General features: G+C 40.5%; 1 protein-coding gene across 1 annotated transcript in view; it reads right to left on the reverse strand.

Moving 5' to 3' along the window:
* ACE (angiotensin I converting enzyme) overlaps positions 1-19,277 on the reverse strand; it is an 806,509-nt gene that overhangs the window by 235,541 nt on the left and 551,691 nt on the right. Inside the window, exon 15 of the mRNA XM_044055209.1 lies at positions 18,537-18,624. Within this exon, the coding sequence (XP_043911144.1) occupies positions 18,537-18,624 (88 nt within the window). The remainder of the gene's footprint in view (positions 1-18,536; positions 18,625-19,277) is intronic.

Genomic DNA, 19,277 nt, shown 5'->3' on the forward strand with positions numbered 1-19,277 from the left:
TACTGACGGCAGTAGCTGCATCTTTCTGTGCAGATTTTATCACATACCAGGATAAGAACGAATCAATAAGATGCTCCAAAAGAAAAAAAAATATGTGCATCAATAAAAGCCCATATTCTACTTTAAAATTTGCCTGTACTATTTCAAACATCTCCTCTGAAATGTCTATGAATTCCTGGAAAGTAAACATTAACATATGATGAGGGGATTAACCAAAACAAGAGAAAATAGACAAGAGAATTGTTGGGTAGCCTGTCCAGTGGTGCAGAGAGATAAAGCCCTGACTTTGGCCTGGGCAACCTGGGTTTGATTAGTGGCTTCGGTGACTGACAGAATTGCAGGGAGCCATGGGCGTGCCCATCCTGGGTGGGAGGGCGCTTGTCGATGGCACTCCTGAAGTAGAGACAAGATCTTAAGAGGACAGTTGCTCACAGATGCAGTTAACAAGAATGGCTGGTAGACCTAGAATGAACATGGGCACTGAGGGCTGGGCTAGTAGGCTGAGGTCCGAGGGGGGAAAAAAAAAGAGAGAACTGACAGGTATGCAAAGATACGCATTTTTAAGGAAAACAGTATGAAATGGTTCAGCAAGTTTGGGGGATGGCACCATAACTCTATTCATGCAACTAAGATAAAATATTATCTATTATGTACTCAAAGTGTGTCACTTTCTGTACCCTTTATGGAGGTATTATTTATGATTCTTTAATTTGTGGCAGCATTATTTTAAATAGTTTTTAGCTTTTCTTGTGAAGAAACTTGCTCCTAAATTGAAAATTAAGTTTGGTGATTATGAAAGTAATCTAATAAGTAAATAAATCAAAAGGGAAGGCTTCTATGTTTGTTCTATCAATTATTTTATGACTCTTGAATTTGAATTAGTTCTGATTGAGAAACTATATTACAAAGTAGGAGAAATTTGTTCCCAAAACTTAACTGGAAATCATGCAACTCCATATTCAATATTTTGTTAAACATGGCCTAGATGAAGCTGACTAAGAGAACATTTGTTGTATTTGAAGTCATGGTTGCTGCGTAAAAGAAAACAGTACACCTCCTTGACTACATATAACTGAGCTGAGATGCAGCAGTACTGCAATTAGAATATTTAGTTTTGGGGTACAGGGCTGTGTTATGGGGCATGTTTACATTATTGCCCTAGCTATGATTTTGGTGTAACCAATATTAGTTTATTTATCATACTATTCTCCTATAGAAATATTTAATGTGGCACTGAAAAAAGACAATAAAGAATCTGTGTGTTAAACTTGGCACTAAAAGTGAAGAGAGCTGTTGTATTGTCAAATGCAAATTATTGTGCAGTTAATAACATTTATTTATGTATTTATTTATTTAGTTTGTTAACCGGGTAGTGTCCGACTGAGCCAGGGGCGTGTTTTCAGTGGAGCTCCACAATGTACAATACAATATAACACAGAAACAATATAATACATATAGCAGTAATTTATATACAAGCAACATGTGGTTTATATACAGAACAAAACAAGTTCAAGTAAGAAATTCAGCAACAATAATAGATATGCAATTAAGCAGAGAAATAATGAATTTTTGAATAGAGTCAAATATTATATTTAGGTAATAGTTATGTGCATTGTGTGTTTGAAGCATGTATCTGTGCCTAAGGATGTCTATCAGTCTGCTGATTCCCAAATGGAGCAGTGGAGGCAGAGTCCAGAAAAGAGGATGAAACAAGTAATAAGGAATCTAAGCAGGGTGAGGAGCATACTGGGAATGTAGGTATTAGTAGGGAAGTAGGTGAACCCTATCTGGTATATGTAGAGAGTATGAGGAGGAAGTTAGCCAGGAGAGTGGCAAGAGCACAGCCAGTGATTAGCAAGGTGTTCCTTTAGGAGGACCTTGAACTGATGGAGGTTAGGGGTTTTGGTTATGGTATTGGGAAGAGTGTTTCAGAGTCTGGAAATTTTGTGCAAATAGAGTGAGTCACCATGAGAGTTTTGGGAGTTGGAAACCTTTAACAAATGTTTGTTAGAAGATCTGAGAGATTGTTACTGGGTTGGACTAAGTTGGAGATAGCAGGGCAGTTGCTAGGTTGATTGATTATTTTGTGGGCTAAGGTTAGTTGATGTAGTAATAAAAGGTTGGGAGGTTCTAGCCTGTTTAACTGAGAGAGAGCTGGGCAGTGGTGGGATTTGTGCAGTTGGTTAGTAGCAAATTTTGCAGTCTTATTGTAGCATGATTCTAGATTGCTGAGGTCTGACTTTCAAAGGTTTGTGAATATTAGGGAGCCATACAGGAGGGAGGATAGCAGGTGTGAGCATGTTGTGGATATATATATATATATATATATATATATATATATATATATATATATATATATATATATAGTGTCTATATTAAAATTCAACTTTGACAAAAGCTATATCATGACACTGTCAGTACATAGTTCAGCAGACAAAAAGCAGTCAGAGGAATCAGAGTTTTCATTTAGTGCCTTTTCATTCACATACTTTGTATTTTTTGCAGAAAGGGCAATATATCAGTGTCTTGCTCATTCTGACTAAGAAAAATGATCTCATTAAAATAGTTTTCCCTGTATCCTTACAGAATCAAATACACAATTATTTTAAATTTAATTTCTTTCTCTAGCAAATACAAAATCACCTAGGTGAAATCAAAACTTGTGTGATTTCTCAAAACAAAATGATTGACTTTTACTTGTCAAACTATGCAGCATGAAATCACTTTTTTCTACATCGATGACTGCTTTCTCATATGACTTACAGATTCTCTTTGTGAGATGGCCAGAACACCTCCCACTTCCCATGTATGGTGCTGTGGCATATGTACCACAATAACGTTAGTTACTAGCTCTAATGTTGTAATGTGTATAGGCTCATAGGTGATTATTAGGCTAACAGCCCTGATGGGCCATTTTAAGTCTAGCCAATAACCTGAGTTAAAGACCTTAACCATTATGCCAAACCCATCCCCTAAATATCAAGTACAAAGGGGGAAAGGGATTTGAACCCTACCCCTCGAGAAACAAATCCCCAGCATTAACCCATTGTGTTGATAGTGGCAATTTCTCTGTTGCAGTTGTTTCAGAAAAACTAAGGATGAACTATGGATGTATTCTTCTAGACACAAAGCAGTAGCCATAATCTTCGCAAAGTCTAAAGTAATGACCAAATAATATGCATTTGGACTTTACATACTTTGAAATTACACAAACACTTACTTTAAGGCCTACTTATTGAATCATTCATCGGTCAGCAAAACTGATATTGCTCTATTAGATTTAATGAAACAAGATTCAGTCAGTCATGCTTCAATGAACCATGAGTCTTGTTAATGAAAATTGCACCTTCTTGGTGAGTATATAAAATTAGTAGAGGTGTAGTGGGCACAATGCCCCACATTGGAGGGTGTGTGTGCGGGGTAGGCTTATTTTTCTTCAAAAATTATGCTCTGGTGTATTTTTTTAATTTAGGTTTTGCATGGGCTGAGGCTGCTTCTTGGCACATGTGTACTGACATATTGTTTTCAATGTTTTTTACCATATGTGGTCAATGTTTTGCAGTTGACTGTGGGTATTTTTACTTAAATAAAGTATACCCATGTATACATTTATATCTATCTATATGTGTGTGTCTATCTGTTAGTATTAGGAGAGAGATAGAGAGAGGAAAATAAATGGTGTACAGTAGACTATGTCTACAAATGGCAAGTAAGTTTATGTGTGACATTACCTAAGCAATTATGCTTTGCAGATATATGCTACTGATCACACACTAAATGTTCTTCTTCTTTCTTTTCTTTTCTTTTGATCTACTAAGTTTATTTAGTTTCAAGATGCAACATACTTATCATGGAATCATTTTGAATGAATACCTGAATCCAACATTCTGATTAGCTCTATCTTCTAAAATACTCTAAACTCTTTTTGTCTGAGTATACAGGATGCTTTTCCCAGAATGGATAAATAAATCTGAACATGAGCAAATCCCAAATATATTCATGGACAAGTGGTTATTATTATTATTATTATTATTATTATAAAATGGCTTACTTAAAATATATATATTTGCAGTGTTTGTATTGTTGCAATATCTCCCAGTCTAACACTCTGTCAGTATAGTTATTCTTACAGGTATACAGGTCACATGTACAGCACACTGTCCCTTGTGCTTATATCAGTAATGTCTCCCAGGCTAATATTCAATCGATATAGTTATACTTACAGGTATACAGGTCACATGTACAGTGCACTGCCCCTTGTGCTTATATCAGTAATGTCTCCCAGAATAATACTCTGTCAGTATAGTCATACTTCCAGGTATACGGGTCACTTGTACAGTGCACTGTTCCTTGTTTTTATATCAGCAATGTCTCCCAGGCTAATACTTTGTCAGTATAGTTATATGTGTGATGATAGGAGGCACTGCCAACACAGCTAGCTGGAACTTTGTAAATAATTATATGTCATTTGTGAATATCAAATGAATTTATACAAGATGCTTGTGTTACAAATGTATTAGAACTGTATATCATGTGTATATCAAACTGATTTGTACAGATGTTTGTGTTGAAAAGGTATTTGTAAAGGGCTTGTGTTTGAAATGTAGCCACAGTGTGCCCTACTGGAAAGAACAGAAATGTACATGTACTGTGAAAATGTATATGTTTTAACAGAGGAAACTGGAAGGATAACCTCAGTCCTGCAACATTTAAAATATATCTGGAATTAAATCACTTTACATGCTAAGCCATAAAGATGATATTGCACAGGTTTCAGTGTAGCCAGAGACACACAGTCTGTACTAGGAAGCTTTCTGTATTGTCTTTGGAGTGAGCTAATTACTACTCTGGAAGAGTGGAGGTATGAAATTGTTTTATGACTTCTAGCATCTGCCACAGATCTGAACCCTTGTGTGTGTAGTTTTACAGGTAGGTGCTAAATCCTGACAGCTTCCAGCAATGGGGATTTACATGGGAACTAGAAGTCAGACCAGAAGTGATGTCATTCTGCAAGCTATCACAGTAGTAATATTTTAGATATTATTTTGAGAAGTCTCTTAGTGAGTTTGAGCATTATGTATTCTATCTTGGCCTGACAACAAGAAGGACCATTCACTACATCATCTGCCTTGCTCTATTAAGTAAGTAGGGAATAGTATAATTCTCTTAGATTCAGTCAGGAATATAGTGAAGTTGAGTTGATATATCCTTTTTCTTTTTTGTCTGAGCCTGTCCTTCAATGTTATTTTAAATATTTCTTGTGATTTGAACTTTGGTGCCACTGTGAATATATACTTAGTATGTTCTTGTTTTTTATTACCATCTATTATTACATATATTTAAACTTAGAAGCAACATTGTAACTGATCTTTGTAGAGATATTTAAGTTTTGAGAGTACTTGCATATTTACTCGGTGACACTGCGTGGGCCACTCCTAATACCCTTGCTCTTGATTAAACTACCATTTGCATTAATATTAATTTCACTCGGTATATTGGGTACCCATTGAAAAGCCTTAAGGTGGCTAGCAGGTTTGTCTGGCAGCAGTCATAACTACCTTATAGTGTGTGGAGAAGGGGGCATGGCTAGTAAACCTGTTCCAGCTTTTCCCAGGTGTGTGCGTGTGTGCGTGTGTGCGTGTGTGTGTGTGTGCGTTTGTGTACATCAAACTTCAAAGAGTGTGGATGTCAGCTACTTGGGCATGGACATGAAGCACTGGTTAGACAGAGAGGCTTACTGGATGTCTTGGCTTGGACACTCAGCTGAGATTTTAACTATATAGCTGTGCCAGTGTCAAATCTTATTGGGGATCTGGAGAAAGAGAGAGGAACCAGCCGCTGGACTGCCTGTGTTCCCTGTGTGCTCTTAAGGGAAATTGTGCTTGATGCAGAGAGCTGTATCTGGAGATACTGTGTGTGTACCTGCTATCTTCCCAGTGAACGTTCCCCACAGGTACCAGTGGTGAGGACTGAGGCTTCTTGATTACTGACCCAGAGGTGGGGTGTCACATATTGTTTGGCAGTGGTGGAATCACATCACATACTGGTGAACAGTGGTGTGGATATTTAGCTTCTGTAGTCTGTAACTAGTTGTCACTAAAGAAGGTGTTTGTACTGTCAAACAGCCAGACAGTGAGCATTCAGAGTTTCATATCACAATAGTTTTATTTATTTACTTTTGTTTGTTTAGTTAGTCAGGGAGAGTAGGCAAGGATGTCAGCAGAGGATTATGGCAAGCTGACAAGGAGCCAGTTGGCTAAGATGCTCCAAGCCAAAAGACTGCTGCATGCCAGTCTGACTAAAGGGGAAATTATTGCAGCCTTAGTCAGCTGCAACCAGTAAGACAACCAGACTGGAATTGGGGATGCACAGCTCTCAAAAAATGGACTGTTCAATTTTTTTTCAGAGGACTTAAAAATCTGTCTGGAGTTAAAGAGACTTGAACTGGAGGCCAAACATTTAGAATTAGAATCAACAGAGAGACTGTGGCAGGAGGAACAAATGGAATTAGAATCAGCAGAGAGACTGCAATGTTAGGAGGCTGAAGAAAATGAGAGGCAGAGGCAACATGAAAAGAAAATGCTGACTCTTCGCCAGGGTCATGGATGTAATGGGGAAGGCAATAACCAAACCCCAGAAGCAATAAAGGTCAGTGAATGTTTTCCACAATTTACAGAGGGTGATAATTTTGATTTATTCATATGTTTGAAAGGGTATATAAACAGTACAATGTTGACCAAGGGCTCTGGGGAACAGTTCCTGACCCCCTTACTCCATGGTAAAGCTATAACTGCTGTTTCTAAATTGTCTGATATTGATTATTTAAACCATAACAAAGTAAAAAAAAGTTTATTAGAGTGTTTTAGGTTAACACCAGAAGTTTATAGAAAAAAGTTTCATGAGCATAGACGCAAGGCAGATGAAAGTGTGTGTGATTATACTGCTGAGTTAAGCACTTATTTTCGTAGGTGGGCTAGTGGGTGGTAGGTCACCATTTTTGAAGGGCTGGTAGACCATTTGGTGAGGGAACAAACCCTTAGCTCTTTGCCTGAGGACATGAGAATCTGGTTAGCAAATAGGGAATGCAACACCACAGATGAGCTGGGGCAAAAAAACGGATCTCTACTTGACAAGCAGGGCATCACTGCACAAGAAAGGGATACCCACTGCTGCACATGGATATAAGGGAACCCATTTTGGGAAGGCTAAGCCACCTCAACAGGGTCCACCAGCAAAAGGAGAAGCCACTACTTCAGGTACTTGGACAGGTTCAGGGGTTAAATATTTTAAATGTAACCAGTGGGGCCACGTATCATATAGATGTCCACAGAAGCAAGGTGGGGAAAAAAAGGTAGGGGAGCTAGCAAATGAGAATAACAGAATACCAGTGGTAAGTTGTCTGTAGACAACAAGGCCAATGTTAAGAGAGACATAGCTTCTGACCTAACCATTGTGAGGCCTGCAATGGTTAAAGAGGAGCACTACTTGCTTGGGCAGTCTACTCCAGTCAGACTTTTAGGAAGAACTCCATTCCAAATACCACTGGCTAGGGTTCACCTTGACTGGGAGAGTGGAAAAGGAAGCAAGAAAGTAGGTGTGTTTGAGGATATCTCTGCAGGTTTACTATCAAAATATTGAAAGTCAGAATAAAATATATTTACCTATGTGATTCACACGTGCAATGTTATGCATAATAATGAGGTCAGAATGTCGAAGTGCATGCACCAAAACATTCACATTCACACTTTTGACATTCTTTTCACAGTTCACTACTGCAAATCACATAATGTAACATTGATGAAGGGGGGAGGTGAGCCCCCCTGCACCCCCCACACCCCCTGCAAATTATATATTCCAACTCACAATTGCACTACAGTGTCAAAAAGGGTAATCTCTCTATCCTCACTGTACAGCGATCTGTAGTCATAACTTTGATCAGACGTGCGAATGCACAGTGGCATTTGCTACACTGAACACTTCCAGTATTGCAGGTCAGCGATACAAGAATAAACCAAATGAGGTTTGAAATTCCCATTTTTGCTGAATGTGCACTTGTTATTGTCATAGTAAACTATCCCTGCAGATGTCCTTATAGGGAATGATTTTGATAATGCAGTGCCTTGTGTGCATCCAGTGACACACAGTTAATGGTAGCCTGAGGAGACCCAGACAGACAGCACAATTGAAGCCAGGACTGGTGAGGTGGCTACTTCAGGGAGGGAGTTACTCTTTGAGACTGAAGATGAGCCACAGCTGCAGGTGGGTACTGATGTTCCCTTGGACAGAGTGACTGCAATGGCAGAGGGGGAGTAGTAGTACCCAGGCTGACAGTGAGGCACCACTGTCAGAGGATACTAGACTTCCTGTGGAAGGGGAACTGGGAAGGGTTACAAAGAGACAGTTGAGACAGGCTCAGCTCTCCAACCCTACACTACAAGGCTTGAGGGAGGTAGCTAGGGAGGCACCTGAGTTTCAAGGAAAAGGGGATTCTGTATACTGGAACAAAGAGTTATTGTATAGAGAATGGACCCCTGAGGGAGGGCTAGAGGGTGAGAGAATACAGCAGTTGGTAGTGCCCAGAGCCTACTGTCTGGAACTTCTAGCATAGCCCATGACCTTCCCTTTGCAGGTCACATGGGCATAAAGCATACCAAGAGATGTGTTATGTAGAACTTTTATTGGCCTGGGATTGCAAGAGATGTAACAAGGTATTGCAGAACCTGTGAGCACTGACAAAAAGTAGGCAAGGCAGGATACAAGGTCAAAACTCCTTTGGTGCATTTGCCTGTGATTAAGGAGCCATTTCAGAAGGTAGCAATGGACATTGTGGGGCATCTAAGTATCCCAAGTTTCACAGGGAAGATGTATATCCTAGTGGTAGTAGATTATGCTACTAGATACCCTGAGGTGGTGGCTCAGTCCTCTATTGAGGCAGGGAAGGTGGCAAATGCTTTACTATACATTTTCAGCAGGGTAGTTTTCCCAAGAGAAATACTGACTGATAGAGGTGCCAATTTCATGTCAGACCTGCTGCCATGTCTGTGGAAGTACTGTGGGGTGAAGGACCTAAAGACAACCCCCTACCATCCGTAGACTAATGGTCTTGTGGAGAAGTTAAATTCTATACTAAAGGCCATGTTACTGGCAATTTCAGACCAGTCTAAGAGAGAGTGGGACAAATATCTGCCCAATCTACTGTTTGCATAAAGAGAAGTACCTCAGGAATCCACAGGTTTTTCACCCTTTGACTTGCTGTATGGACATTGGGTGAGGGAACCTCTAGATTTGATTTGTGATGAGTGGGAGGATGAGTGTGAATCCCACAAGGAGTCTGTTGTGGCATATGTTCTAAACCTCAGGACAATGCCCAGGGAACTTATGGGCTTGTTGCAGGAGAACCTGGCAGAAGCCTATCAGCAGAAAAAAGTCTGGTATGACAGGAATACTTGAGCTAGAAAGTATGCTGTGAGGCAGCAGGTTATGGTTCTCATTCCTGACAGGCACAGTAAGCTGCAGGCAGCTTGGAAGGGACCCTTCACAGTGGTAAGGAAGGTCAGTGATGTTAACTACATGGTAGATCTGCTAGGCAGGAGGCAGGGCCATAAATTGCATCATCTTAACATGATGAAACATTACCATGACAGGGAGGCCATTGTGCTGAGTATTTGCAGTAGGATGCAGGAGGAGTCTGAGGGGGATCTCTGACTACAGGGAGCCAGCCAGCAAAATCTGAGGGGGATCTCTGACTACAGGGAGCCAGCCAGCAAAATCTGAGGGGGATCTCTGACTACAGGGAGCCAGCCAGCAAAATCCCAGGTTACTATGGTGGAGTCTAGGGTTGCAGGCATATGATATGACAGTGCAACACTGTAATGGAGTCAGCAATGCAATGGCAGATGAAATTGCAAGACAGGTAATTGGGTAATATATTCCTAAATAAGCTTATTTCTCTCAAGCAACATTTCTCAAGGGGCACTTGAAAAACTAGCTTGAGTCTTTAAAGGGGGAGAGCCATGATGACAGGAGCTATTGCCAGCACAGCTAGCTGGAATTTTGTAAATAATTACATGTCATTTGTGAATATCAAACCGATTTATACAAGATGCTTGTGTTACAATTGTATTAGAACTGTGTGTCATGTGCATATCAAACTGATTTGTACAGATGTTTGTGTTGAAAAGGTATTTGTAAAGTGCTTGTGTTTGAAATATAGCCACAGTGTGCCTTATTGGAGAGAACAGAAATGTACATACACTACTGTAACTGTTTACATGTATATGTTTTAACAAAGGATACTGGAAGATTAACCTCAATCTAGAACACTTTAAAATATATCTGAAATTAAATCACTTTACAGGCTAGGCCATAAAGATGCTATCTCACAGATTCCAATGCAGCCAGGGACACAAAGTCTGTATTAGGAAGGTTTCTGTATTGTCTTTGGGGTGAATTAATTAGTACTCTGGAAGCATGGATGTATTAAATTGTTTTATGACTTCCAGCACCTGCCACAAATCTAAGCAAAAGCCCTTGTGTGTGTATTTATACAGGTAGGTGCTAAATCCTGACAGCTTCCAGCAATGGGGGTTTACATGGGAACTAGAAATCAGATGACAGAAGTGATGTCATTCTGCAAACTATCACAGAAGTAATATTTTAGATATTATTTTGAGAAGTCTGTTAGTGAGACTGAGCATTCTGTATTATGTCTTGGGCCTGACAATAAGAAGGGCATTCACCACATCATCTGCCTTTCTCTGTCAAGTAAGTTGGGAATAGTATAATTCTCTTAGATTCAGTGAGGAATACAGTGAAGCTCAGTTTAGATATTGTTTTCCTTTATTTGTCTGACCCTGCCCTTCAGTGTTATTTTAAATATTTCCTGTGATTTGAACTCTGATGTCACTGTGAATATATACTTGGTATTTTCTTGTTCTTTTATTATTTATTATTAAATACATTTAGACCTTTCATTGTGGCTGATCTTTGTAGAGATAGTTACATTTTGGGAGGACTTGCATATTTATTTGGTGACGCTTTGTGGGCCACTCCTAATAGCTTTGCTGTGGGCAAACTACCATTTGTATTAATATTAATTTCACTCAGTATATTGGGTACCCTTGGAAGAGCATTAAGGTAGCTGACAGGAGTGTCTGGTAGCAGTCATAACTACCTTATAGTCTGGGCAGAAGGGGGCATAGCTAATAAACCTGTGCCAACATTCCGTGTGTGTGTGTGTGTGTGTGTGTGTGTGTGTGTGTGTGTGTGTGTGTGTGTGTGTGTGTGTGTGTACATCAAACCTCAAAGAGTGTGGGTGTCAGTTACTTGGGCAGGGAAACAAAGCACTGCTTGGACAGAGAGGGTGCTGGAGGTCTTGGCTTGGACACTCAGTTGAAATCTCAACTCTATAGATGTGCTTGTGGGGAGTCTTATAGAGGAGCAAGAGAAAGAGGGAGAAACCAGCCCCTGGACCAACTGTGTTCCCTCTGTGTTCTTAAGTGACATTGTTCTTGACTGTGCTTGATGCAGACAACTGCATCTGGAGATTCTGTGTGTGTACCTGCTATCCTCCCAATGAGCATTCCCCACAGGTGCCAGTGGTGAGGATTGAGGCTCCTTGATGACTGGCCCAGAGCTGGGGCATCACAATACTTACAGGTATACAGGTCACATGTATAGTGCACTGCTCCTTGTGCTTATATCAGTAATGAATCCCGGGCTAGTAGTCTGCAAGTATAATTATACCTATAAGTATACAGGTCACATGTACAGTGCACTGCTCCTTGTGCTTAAATCAGTAATGTCTCCCAGGCTAATACTCTGTCAGTATAGTTATACTTACATGTATACAGGTCACATGTACAGTGCACTGCTCTTTGTGCTTGAATTAGTAATGTTTCCCTCCCAGGCTAATACTCTGTCAGTAAGGTTACACTTACAGGTATACAGGTCACATGTACAGTGCATTGCCCCTTCTGCTTATATCAGTAATATCTTCCAGGCTAATACTCTGTCAGTATAGTAAAACTTACAGGTATACAGATCACATGTACAGCACACTACCTCTATGCTTATATCAGTAATGTCTCCCAGGCTAGTACTCTGTCAGTACAGTTATGCTTACAGGTATACTGGTGACATATACAGCACATTGCTCCTTGTGCTTATATCAGTAATGTCTCCCTTCTAATACTCTGTCAGTATAGTAAAACTTACAGGTATACAGGTCACATGTACAGCACACTGCCCCTTCTGCTTATATCAGTAATGTCTCCCAGGCTAATACTTTGTCAGTATAGATATACTTACAGGTCATATGTACAGTGCACTGCCCCTTGTGCTTATATCAGTAATGTCTCCCAGGCTAATACTCTGTCAGTATAGATATACTTACAGGTATAGCGGTCACATGTACAGTGCACTGCCCCTTGTGCTTATATCAGTAATGTCTCCCAGGCTAATACTCTGTCAGTATAGTTATACTTACAGGTATACAGGTCATATGTACAGTGGACGTCTTCTTGTGCTTATATCAGTAATGTTTCCCAGGCTAGTACTCTGTCAGTATAGGTTCATAGGTTCATAGGCATTTATAAGCCTAGCCCATAGTTATTTGGCTTTCGCCACCCTTTTAGTTTGAATAAAACTATGCCTATTATTTTGCTGTGCCTCTGTCAAGCAGTGACACTGAAGTAATCCCTGGGGTATATCTGCGATCCCCCATCCATTGGTCAAGATTCCTCTTGAACAAGGCCAGCGAGGTGCTCTGCCTCACATGTACCGGGATTTTGTTCCACAGCATAGGGAGTCTCTGGGTGATGAATCTGTCCCTCCAGCATGTTCTATTAATAACCGTGTCAAGGTTTAAGTCTCCCGCCCTTGTGGTTCTGAGGGATCTAGATTTTTGAGGTGAAGCATATTCATCAAATCAGGGTTTGACATGGCCTTATATGTCAGGCACAGGTCACCTCTGAGCAAGCGGTATGAGACTGAATAGAGCTGGAGTTCTTTCAGTCGGGCAGCATAAGACATATTTTTGAGACCCTTTATCCTTTTGGTGAGGAACTTTTGGGGCCTTTCCAGCTGCTGCAGGTGTCTGGTCAGATACATTCGAATGGGGCATTGTACTCAATCATAGGTCTAATAAGTGATGAGTACAGGGGCAATGACCTCCCTTGATCTAGATGTGAATCCCTTCATGATCAGGTGGGCAATGTAGAAGGTTTTCCTAACTACTTTAGCAACATGAGTGTCAAACGAAGGCTACTGTCAACCTGGGTCCCCAGATCCCTGATGACTTCTTCTGTGCTCAGTGGATTGCCACCTATATGGTAGCTAGGGGTAACCTTGTTTTTCCCGAAGGGTATGACTATGCATTTCTTGGCATTTAACTTTAGGCCATGGCTCTGGCACCAGTTATCCGTTTCTGTGAGGCCCTTCTGAAGGATATCTATGTCAGATGTGTTTTCGACTATGGCGCTCAGTTTGCAGTCATCTGCAAACTTTGTCAGCCATAACCCTCCTGTGTTTGCTTGTACTTCAGAAAAGTAGATGCCGAACAAGAGTGGACCCAGGACTGAGCCCTGTGGGACACCACTTGTGACAGGCTTTGAGTCTGACATGGCTCCAGCAACTCTGACCCTGTGGGTTCTGTCACTTAGCCAGTTTGCAACCCATCTTGTGATGTATGGGTTTACATTCAAGCTGATGAGTTTTTGATGATACCTGAGTGGGGTATTGTGTCGAAGGCCTTTGCCAGGTCGAGGTAGGCTGTATGGACTGCCTTTCCTCATCAATGGCCTTGGTGACTGTCTCGAAAAAGTCAACCAAGTTTAAAAGGCATGATCTGCCTTTGACAAAGCCAAACTGGGTTGGATCCAAAGTCTGCAAGTTCCCTATGTCTTTATTTATGAGTTCCATTATGATCCTCTCCATGGCTTTGCAGATAAGGCTTGTCAAGCTAATGGGACGGTAATTTCCAGGGTCGGTGGAGGCACCGCCTTGTGAAGTGGGACCACAGTCGCCGGCGCCACTCCTTGGGTATGTATCCTGAGGTGAGGCTAAGATTAAACAGCTGTCCTAACTGGGGGTTTAATTCCTCATTGAGTTCATGGAGCACACAGCCGGGGACACCATCCGGTCCCATGGATGCTGTGTTTTTGCTTTGGAGAGAGCAGTTCTCACCTGGGCGTTGGAGATGTTTGGGGCTACAATCCTCTGGTATAGATATCTCTCCTTTGGGGAGGGGGAGTTTGCATTGAACCTGTCAGCCAGTATGTTGGCAATGTGTGTAGGTTCAGTAATCTTCACATCATTTTGAACTAATTCTGAGCATATCTGGGAGTTTCCTCCTAGGTTTCTAACATAGCTAAATAAGGCCTTATGATTGTCTTTTGAATCCTTGGCGATTTTTCTCTCAAAATTTGCCTTGGATGATTTTATGAGAGCTCTTAGTTTTTTACTTATAATGATCAAGGGTGTCTTACCTTTCAAGGATTTTGCTCTATCTTGTAGTAGCTTCCTCCTTTTGTTGTAGAGCTTGTTTATGGCTGGGGTCCACCAGACTGGACGCTTGCCTTTGGTACAAAGAGTCTTAGTTTTGTTTGGGATTGCCTGATCCATGCAGTCCTGTAGGTGCTGGTAGAAGGCATTTGTAAGTGATTCAGCGGTTTGAGTAATGTTTACCACTGGCTCAGGGGCCTTAAAGGAGACCACACTAGTTTTTAGAAGTGTGAAATCGGCTTTTGAGAAGTTTTTCACTGTGGTCTTTTTGTTTCAGGTGGGGGCGGGATGAGGACCTCCAGCGAGATTAGTTTATGATCTGATCTCACCAGTGAGGGGTATACTTCCGGTGTTGAACATTGTGATCCCATGTTCGTGATGATGAGATCAAGTATGTTTTCTCCTCTTGTGGGGATGGTGACTAGTTGTTCCATGGCATTTGAGTTTATGAACTCCAGGAACCTTTGGGCTAGAGTGTTTGGGCTTGAGTAGTGTTCCCAGTCTATATTAGGGTAGTTGAAGTCACCTAGTATGATGGTGTTTGGAGATACATTTATCCCTCCATTGTTTTCAGGAAGGCCATGTGAGGTTCCTGAGTTTGAGAGGGTGGCCTGTAACATGCTACAAATTGCAGAGCAGTCTTGCCTATGGTTAATTGCACCTGGATGGTCTCTGATGCATCGTGCATTGCCACCAACCTTGAGGTGTGGGTGTCCTTTATGAATATGGACACCCCCCCTCCTTTCTTGGTGTTGTCCGGATTTTGGGGCCGGAACGCATGATATGAGGTGAAACCTGCTAGTGCTGGGGTGCTCTCAGGAGCCTTGAACCAGGTTTCAGTCACAGCACAGACATCGATGTTCTCCATACTGAGAAGGGCCTCGAGTGCGTGCATCTTGAGATTGAGACTTCTGGCATTGAGCAGCATTACCCTTAGTTTTTACTTTTTGTGTTCTAGGGTGGTAGGTTTAGAATTTGAGCCTTGCCTAAAAAGGCACTATGGGGTGGCAAGAGCCTTTGCCAATATCCGAAGCCTAGGGTGACAGGTGCAAGCCGTCCCTTGCGAAGCAGCGTGGCTTGTCCAGCATGTCATCCCAGGCAGACAGACATTGGATCCCCTTTGAATGACACCAGAATTTAAGTCAATTATTAAAGCTGATCATCTTATCACTGTATTGTGGCATCATTCTAGGTGAAGGTAGGATACTGCTCAAGGTCAGGGTCATACCTGCCTGGGCTACATAATCAGAGAGCTCCTCAATGTCTCTTTTCATGTAGTCCAAGGAGGTACGTCTCAGGTCGTTGACACCAGCGTGGACAATGACTGTATAGTTATACTTACAGGTATACAGGCCACATGTACAGTGGACTGCTTCTTGTGCTTATATCAGTAATGTTTCCCAGGCTAGTACTGTCAGTATAGTTATACTTACAGGTATACAGGTCACATGTACAGTGCACTGCTCCTTTATACCAATTATTCTTCAGAGATGCACTTTTTATGCTTTTTGTGTGCCTGTGTGTGTGTATGTGTGTGTGTGTGTGTGTGTGTGTGTGTGTGTGTGTGTGTGTGTGTGTGTGTGTATATATATATATATATATATATATATATATATATATATATATATATATATATATATATACACACACACACATATATATGTATATATAGATATATATATATATATATATATATATATGTGTGTGTGTGTGTGTGTGTGTGTGTATGTAAATATTTTCCATTTCCAGCCTTGCTATGACCTTTCTGGATCTAAACAGGATTTGAACAGAATGTCATTTCTTATTTTTATGTATTCATTTATTTTTTTGAGAAGTGCCTTTCCAGCTTACTGTTAGTGGAGTAATGCTGAAACATATGAATTTCAATTAGACAGTAATAACCTCTCCTCTTTCTAGTGGTAATATATTAATTTGCACATTATGGCCATGTACCCTGCTCATGGTTAATTAAGGAGCTGCATTGTCTAATTGGGGCAGTTGGAGGTTATATTATCAAATTGCCAGCAAAATACCAAACACACATTTGTAATTAACACGATGATATAAAGAGAAGGCTTTCAGGAAGTATCCAGGAATACTCTGTAACAGGAAAAGTGAGCAATATTTGTTTCTGATTTATTTAAGCACAAAAAGCATGTAAAGGGTGGATGACAAACATGAAAACAGCATTTAGTTAATTTGTTCTATTTTATTCAGTGTAATTTTTATTCAAGGCCCAATTAAAATAAGAGACATATTTATTATGAGTGATCACTTCTGTTCCTGAAGGATTCTAGTAATTATAATAAATCTGTTAATGACCATGAAGGATAGAGCAGACGAAAATGAGCAAACAGGTTGAAGAAAAAGTGTAGGAGAGGCCTGAGTGTGGTATTTGATATATGGGACAAAGATGTAACTTTGAGGGCATATGAAGATATGGGGGGAAGAGGTTTGAAGAGATTGGAAATCTTCTGGAAAGAATCTGGCAACCAGAAAAGACACTTGATTGGCTGGTTAGAACTGAAGATGTAGGCAGAATCTGAACGGGAGGGAAGTCAGCAGAAGAGTGGACAGGCTATGATGGAGAAAAATATGAATGGGATAGGCAAGGCCATGGTAATAGGGTAGTCAGAAGTGTACAGGCAAGTGGGGCAGTAAATAAAAAGGTGGGAAAATGAAGCTGGAGAACAGTGGATAGGCAGGAGATATTGAGGGAGGATAAAATAAAAACAGGGAAAGGTTAGCCATGAAAGTAGGGCCAAACAGCAGGAAATTAAGTTAAAGAGATGGTGGGAGAGGGAGAAGTGACGAGCGGGAGGACAGGCAGACCAGAAATTGACTAAAGTTTCCTATGTGAAGGAAGGTTACTGTCCTGTAATGATTGTAATGCATGTTTCTAATGGTTTATACTGAAAACCTTGAAACTGCTTGGGTCGACCAGCATGTGGTCAGCTTGCAGTTTTTAAGTCATCAGAATGTTAAACCAAAGTGTATCAACTACACTACATCAAACGGGTAGTGTACTTTGAGCATTTGGATTCAACATTGTGGAAGGAGATTGCGGTTCAGTGAGGAACAGGGAATTAGCCCATTTCCTCACTGCAGTGCGATCTCGGAGTTGGTATATTTAATGTGCAGGGGGTGTGGGGGGTGTAGACGTGCGTAAGCCCCCCTCCAGAAAATAGTGGAATTAACGTATCATTGGCTGTAGAGTTTAATGGTACGTTACTGTGTATAGCAGGAGGTGAGTGACATAAACTCCTGCTATGTTGAATACATTGAACCACGGTTGTTGATGTATTCATTTTCGCTTTGGTTTACTTTTCGGCATTCTAGATTCAGAATTTTTGGTCGACATTCTAAACTGTCAACCGAAGTGGATTCAAAATGCCAACAGTAAACTTTTTCTGCATATTAGTTTGCATGCATTGTTAAAATATAGCTATGTCTTGTAACAGAACTGTCAAAAGTTTAACTTTTATTATATGGAACTTGTTTTCTTAATATACTAATGTAAACTTTTTAAGCATATTGTTTTCTTTCATTTTTCTTATTTAAAATAATAGTAAGGCTCATGTTTAGATGATGTATAACTTTCTACTGTATGCAGCTGCAGTAATAACATCTGTACCATATCATTAATGACACTTGGTTGTGCCCCATGCCTAACAGACCTGAGGCTTGCCATTATTGTGCCATGATACCCCCACTGACCTCTATAATCTGTTCTCAGTGTCGATTAATGCACAAGTACCATGCCCCCCTTCACCGGTCTCTGGTGACAAACTTCTTTTTGCAGACACTGCACTGGCACACAACCTGCAAATCCAGCATGTTATTCTCAGTTTGAAATTTGCACTATTCCACGGGGGGGTACTCCAAAACTGCATCTTACAAGAATGCTGATTTCTTTGGTAACACTGCCAGCAGAATATTATTTTATGCATCAGAGTTTTTGATTGCAGTGTAGCTAGGGATTACATTTTTCAGTATTTATAAACAGGATAATAACTTTCAGTCTTCCTTCTTACCTGGGTCCAGTGGAAGGCATTTACTATCCTCTTTACAGACTTTGGCAACACTGTATGTTGTTTCCATATCGGAGAGAAGGGTATTATACTGAAATAGAAAATATATTTTATTAATGCATTGTATGTGAACATGTTGAAATGTTATCCAGCTGCTATAAATGGAGTGGTTTACAAGGACACCCTAATTATAGATTTGACATGATTTCCTGTTTTGCCTGCCATACCAGTGACTCATTTAAGAGTATTGCCAACCAAGTCTCACAGGGAGCTCTGCATGCAGTTCTCAGCCCTACACTACTGCCAAAAATTGTCAAAGAAATTGAAATACTGTGAAACATGACCATGAAGCTGACTAGGAATACAAGGAACAAAAGCTATAAATATGAAATGAGGCCAAGTAGCATAATGATTTTGACATTCAATGTTAAGATCTTCTCAGCTTCCATATGAGGCTCCATAAAAGCTCAGAATTATAAATGACCTTTGCCTTCCCCTTCAGAGCTATTCCATACTATTACAGCTATTTTTTGTACTTGTTTGTGCCTTGCATGGCTTACTGTATTATTACCAGTTATTTTTTTCTGTCTCTCTCTGTCTTTTTTCTCTTCATTTGAACTAAAACTATTGCATATCTCTTCTGTTTCACAGCCATGTTATGAAGCCTTAACTGTCATCTGGGGATTGATTTTTGCTGTACAGTTACTTTGCTCTGTATCTAATCAGGACTTTCCTTCACAGCAT

This window comes from Protopterus annectens, chromosome 13.part0 (assembly GCF_019279795.1).
Source record: "Protopterus annectens isolate FY-2018-M chromosome 13.part0, PAN1.0, whole genome shotgun sequence".
In the NCBI taxonomy this organism is placed as follows: Eukaryota; Metazoa; Chordata; order Ceratodontiformes; family Protopteridae; genus Protopterus; species Protopterus annectens.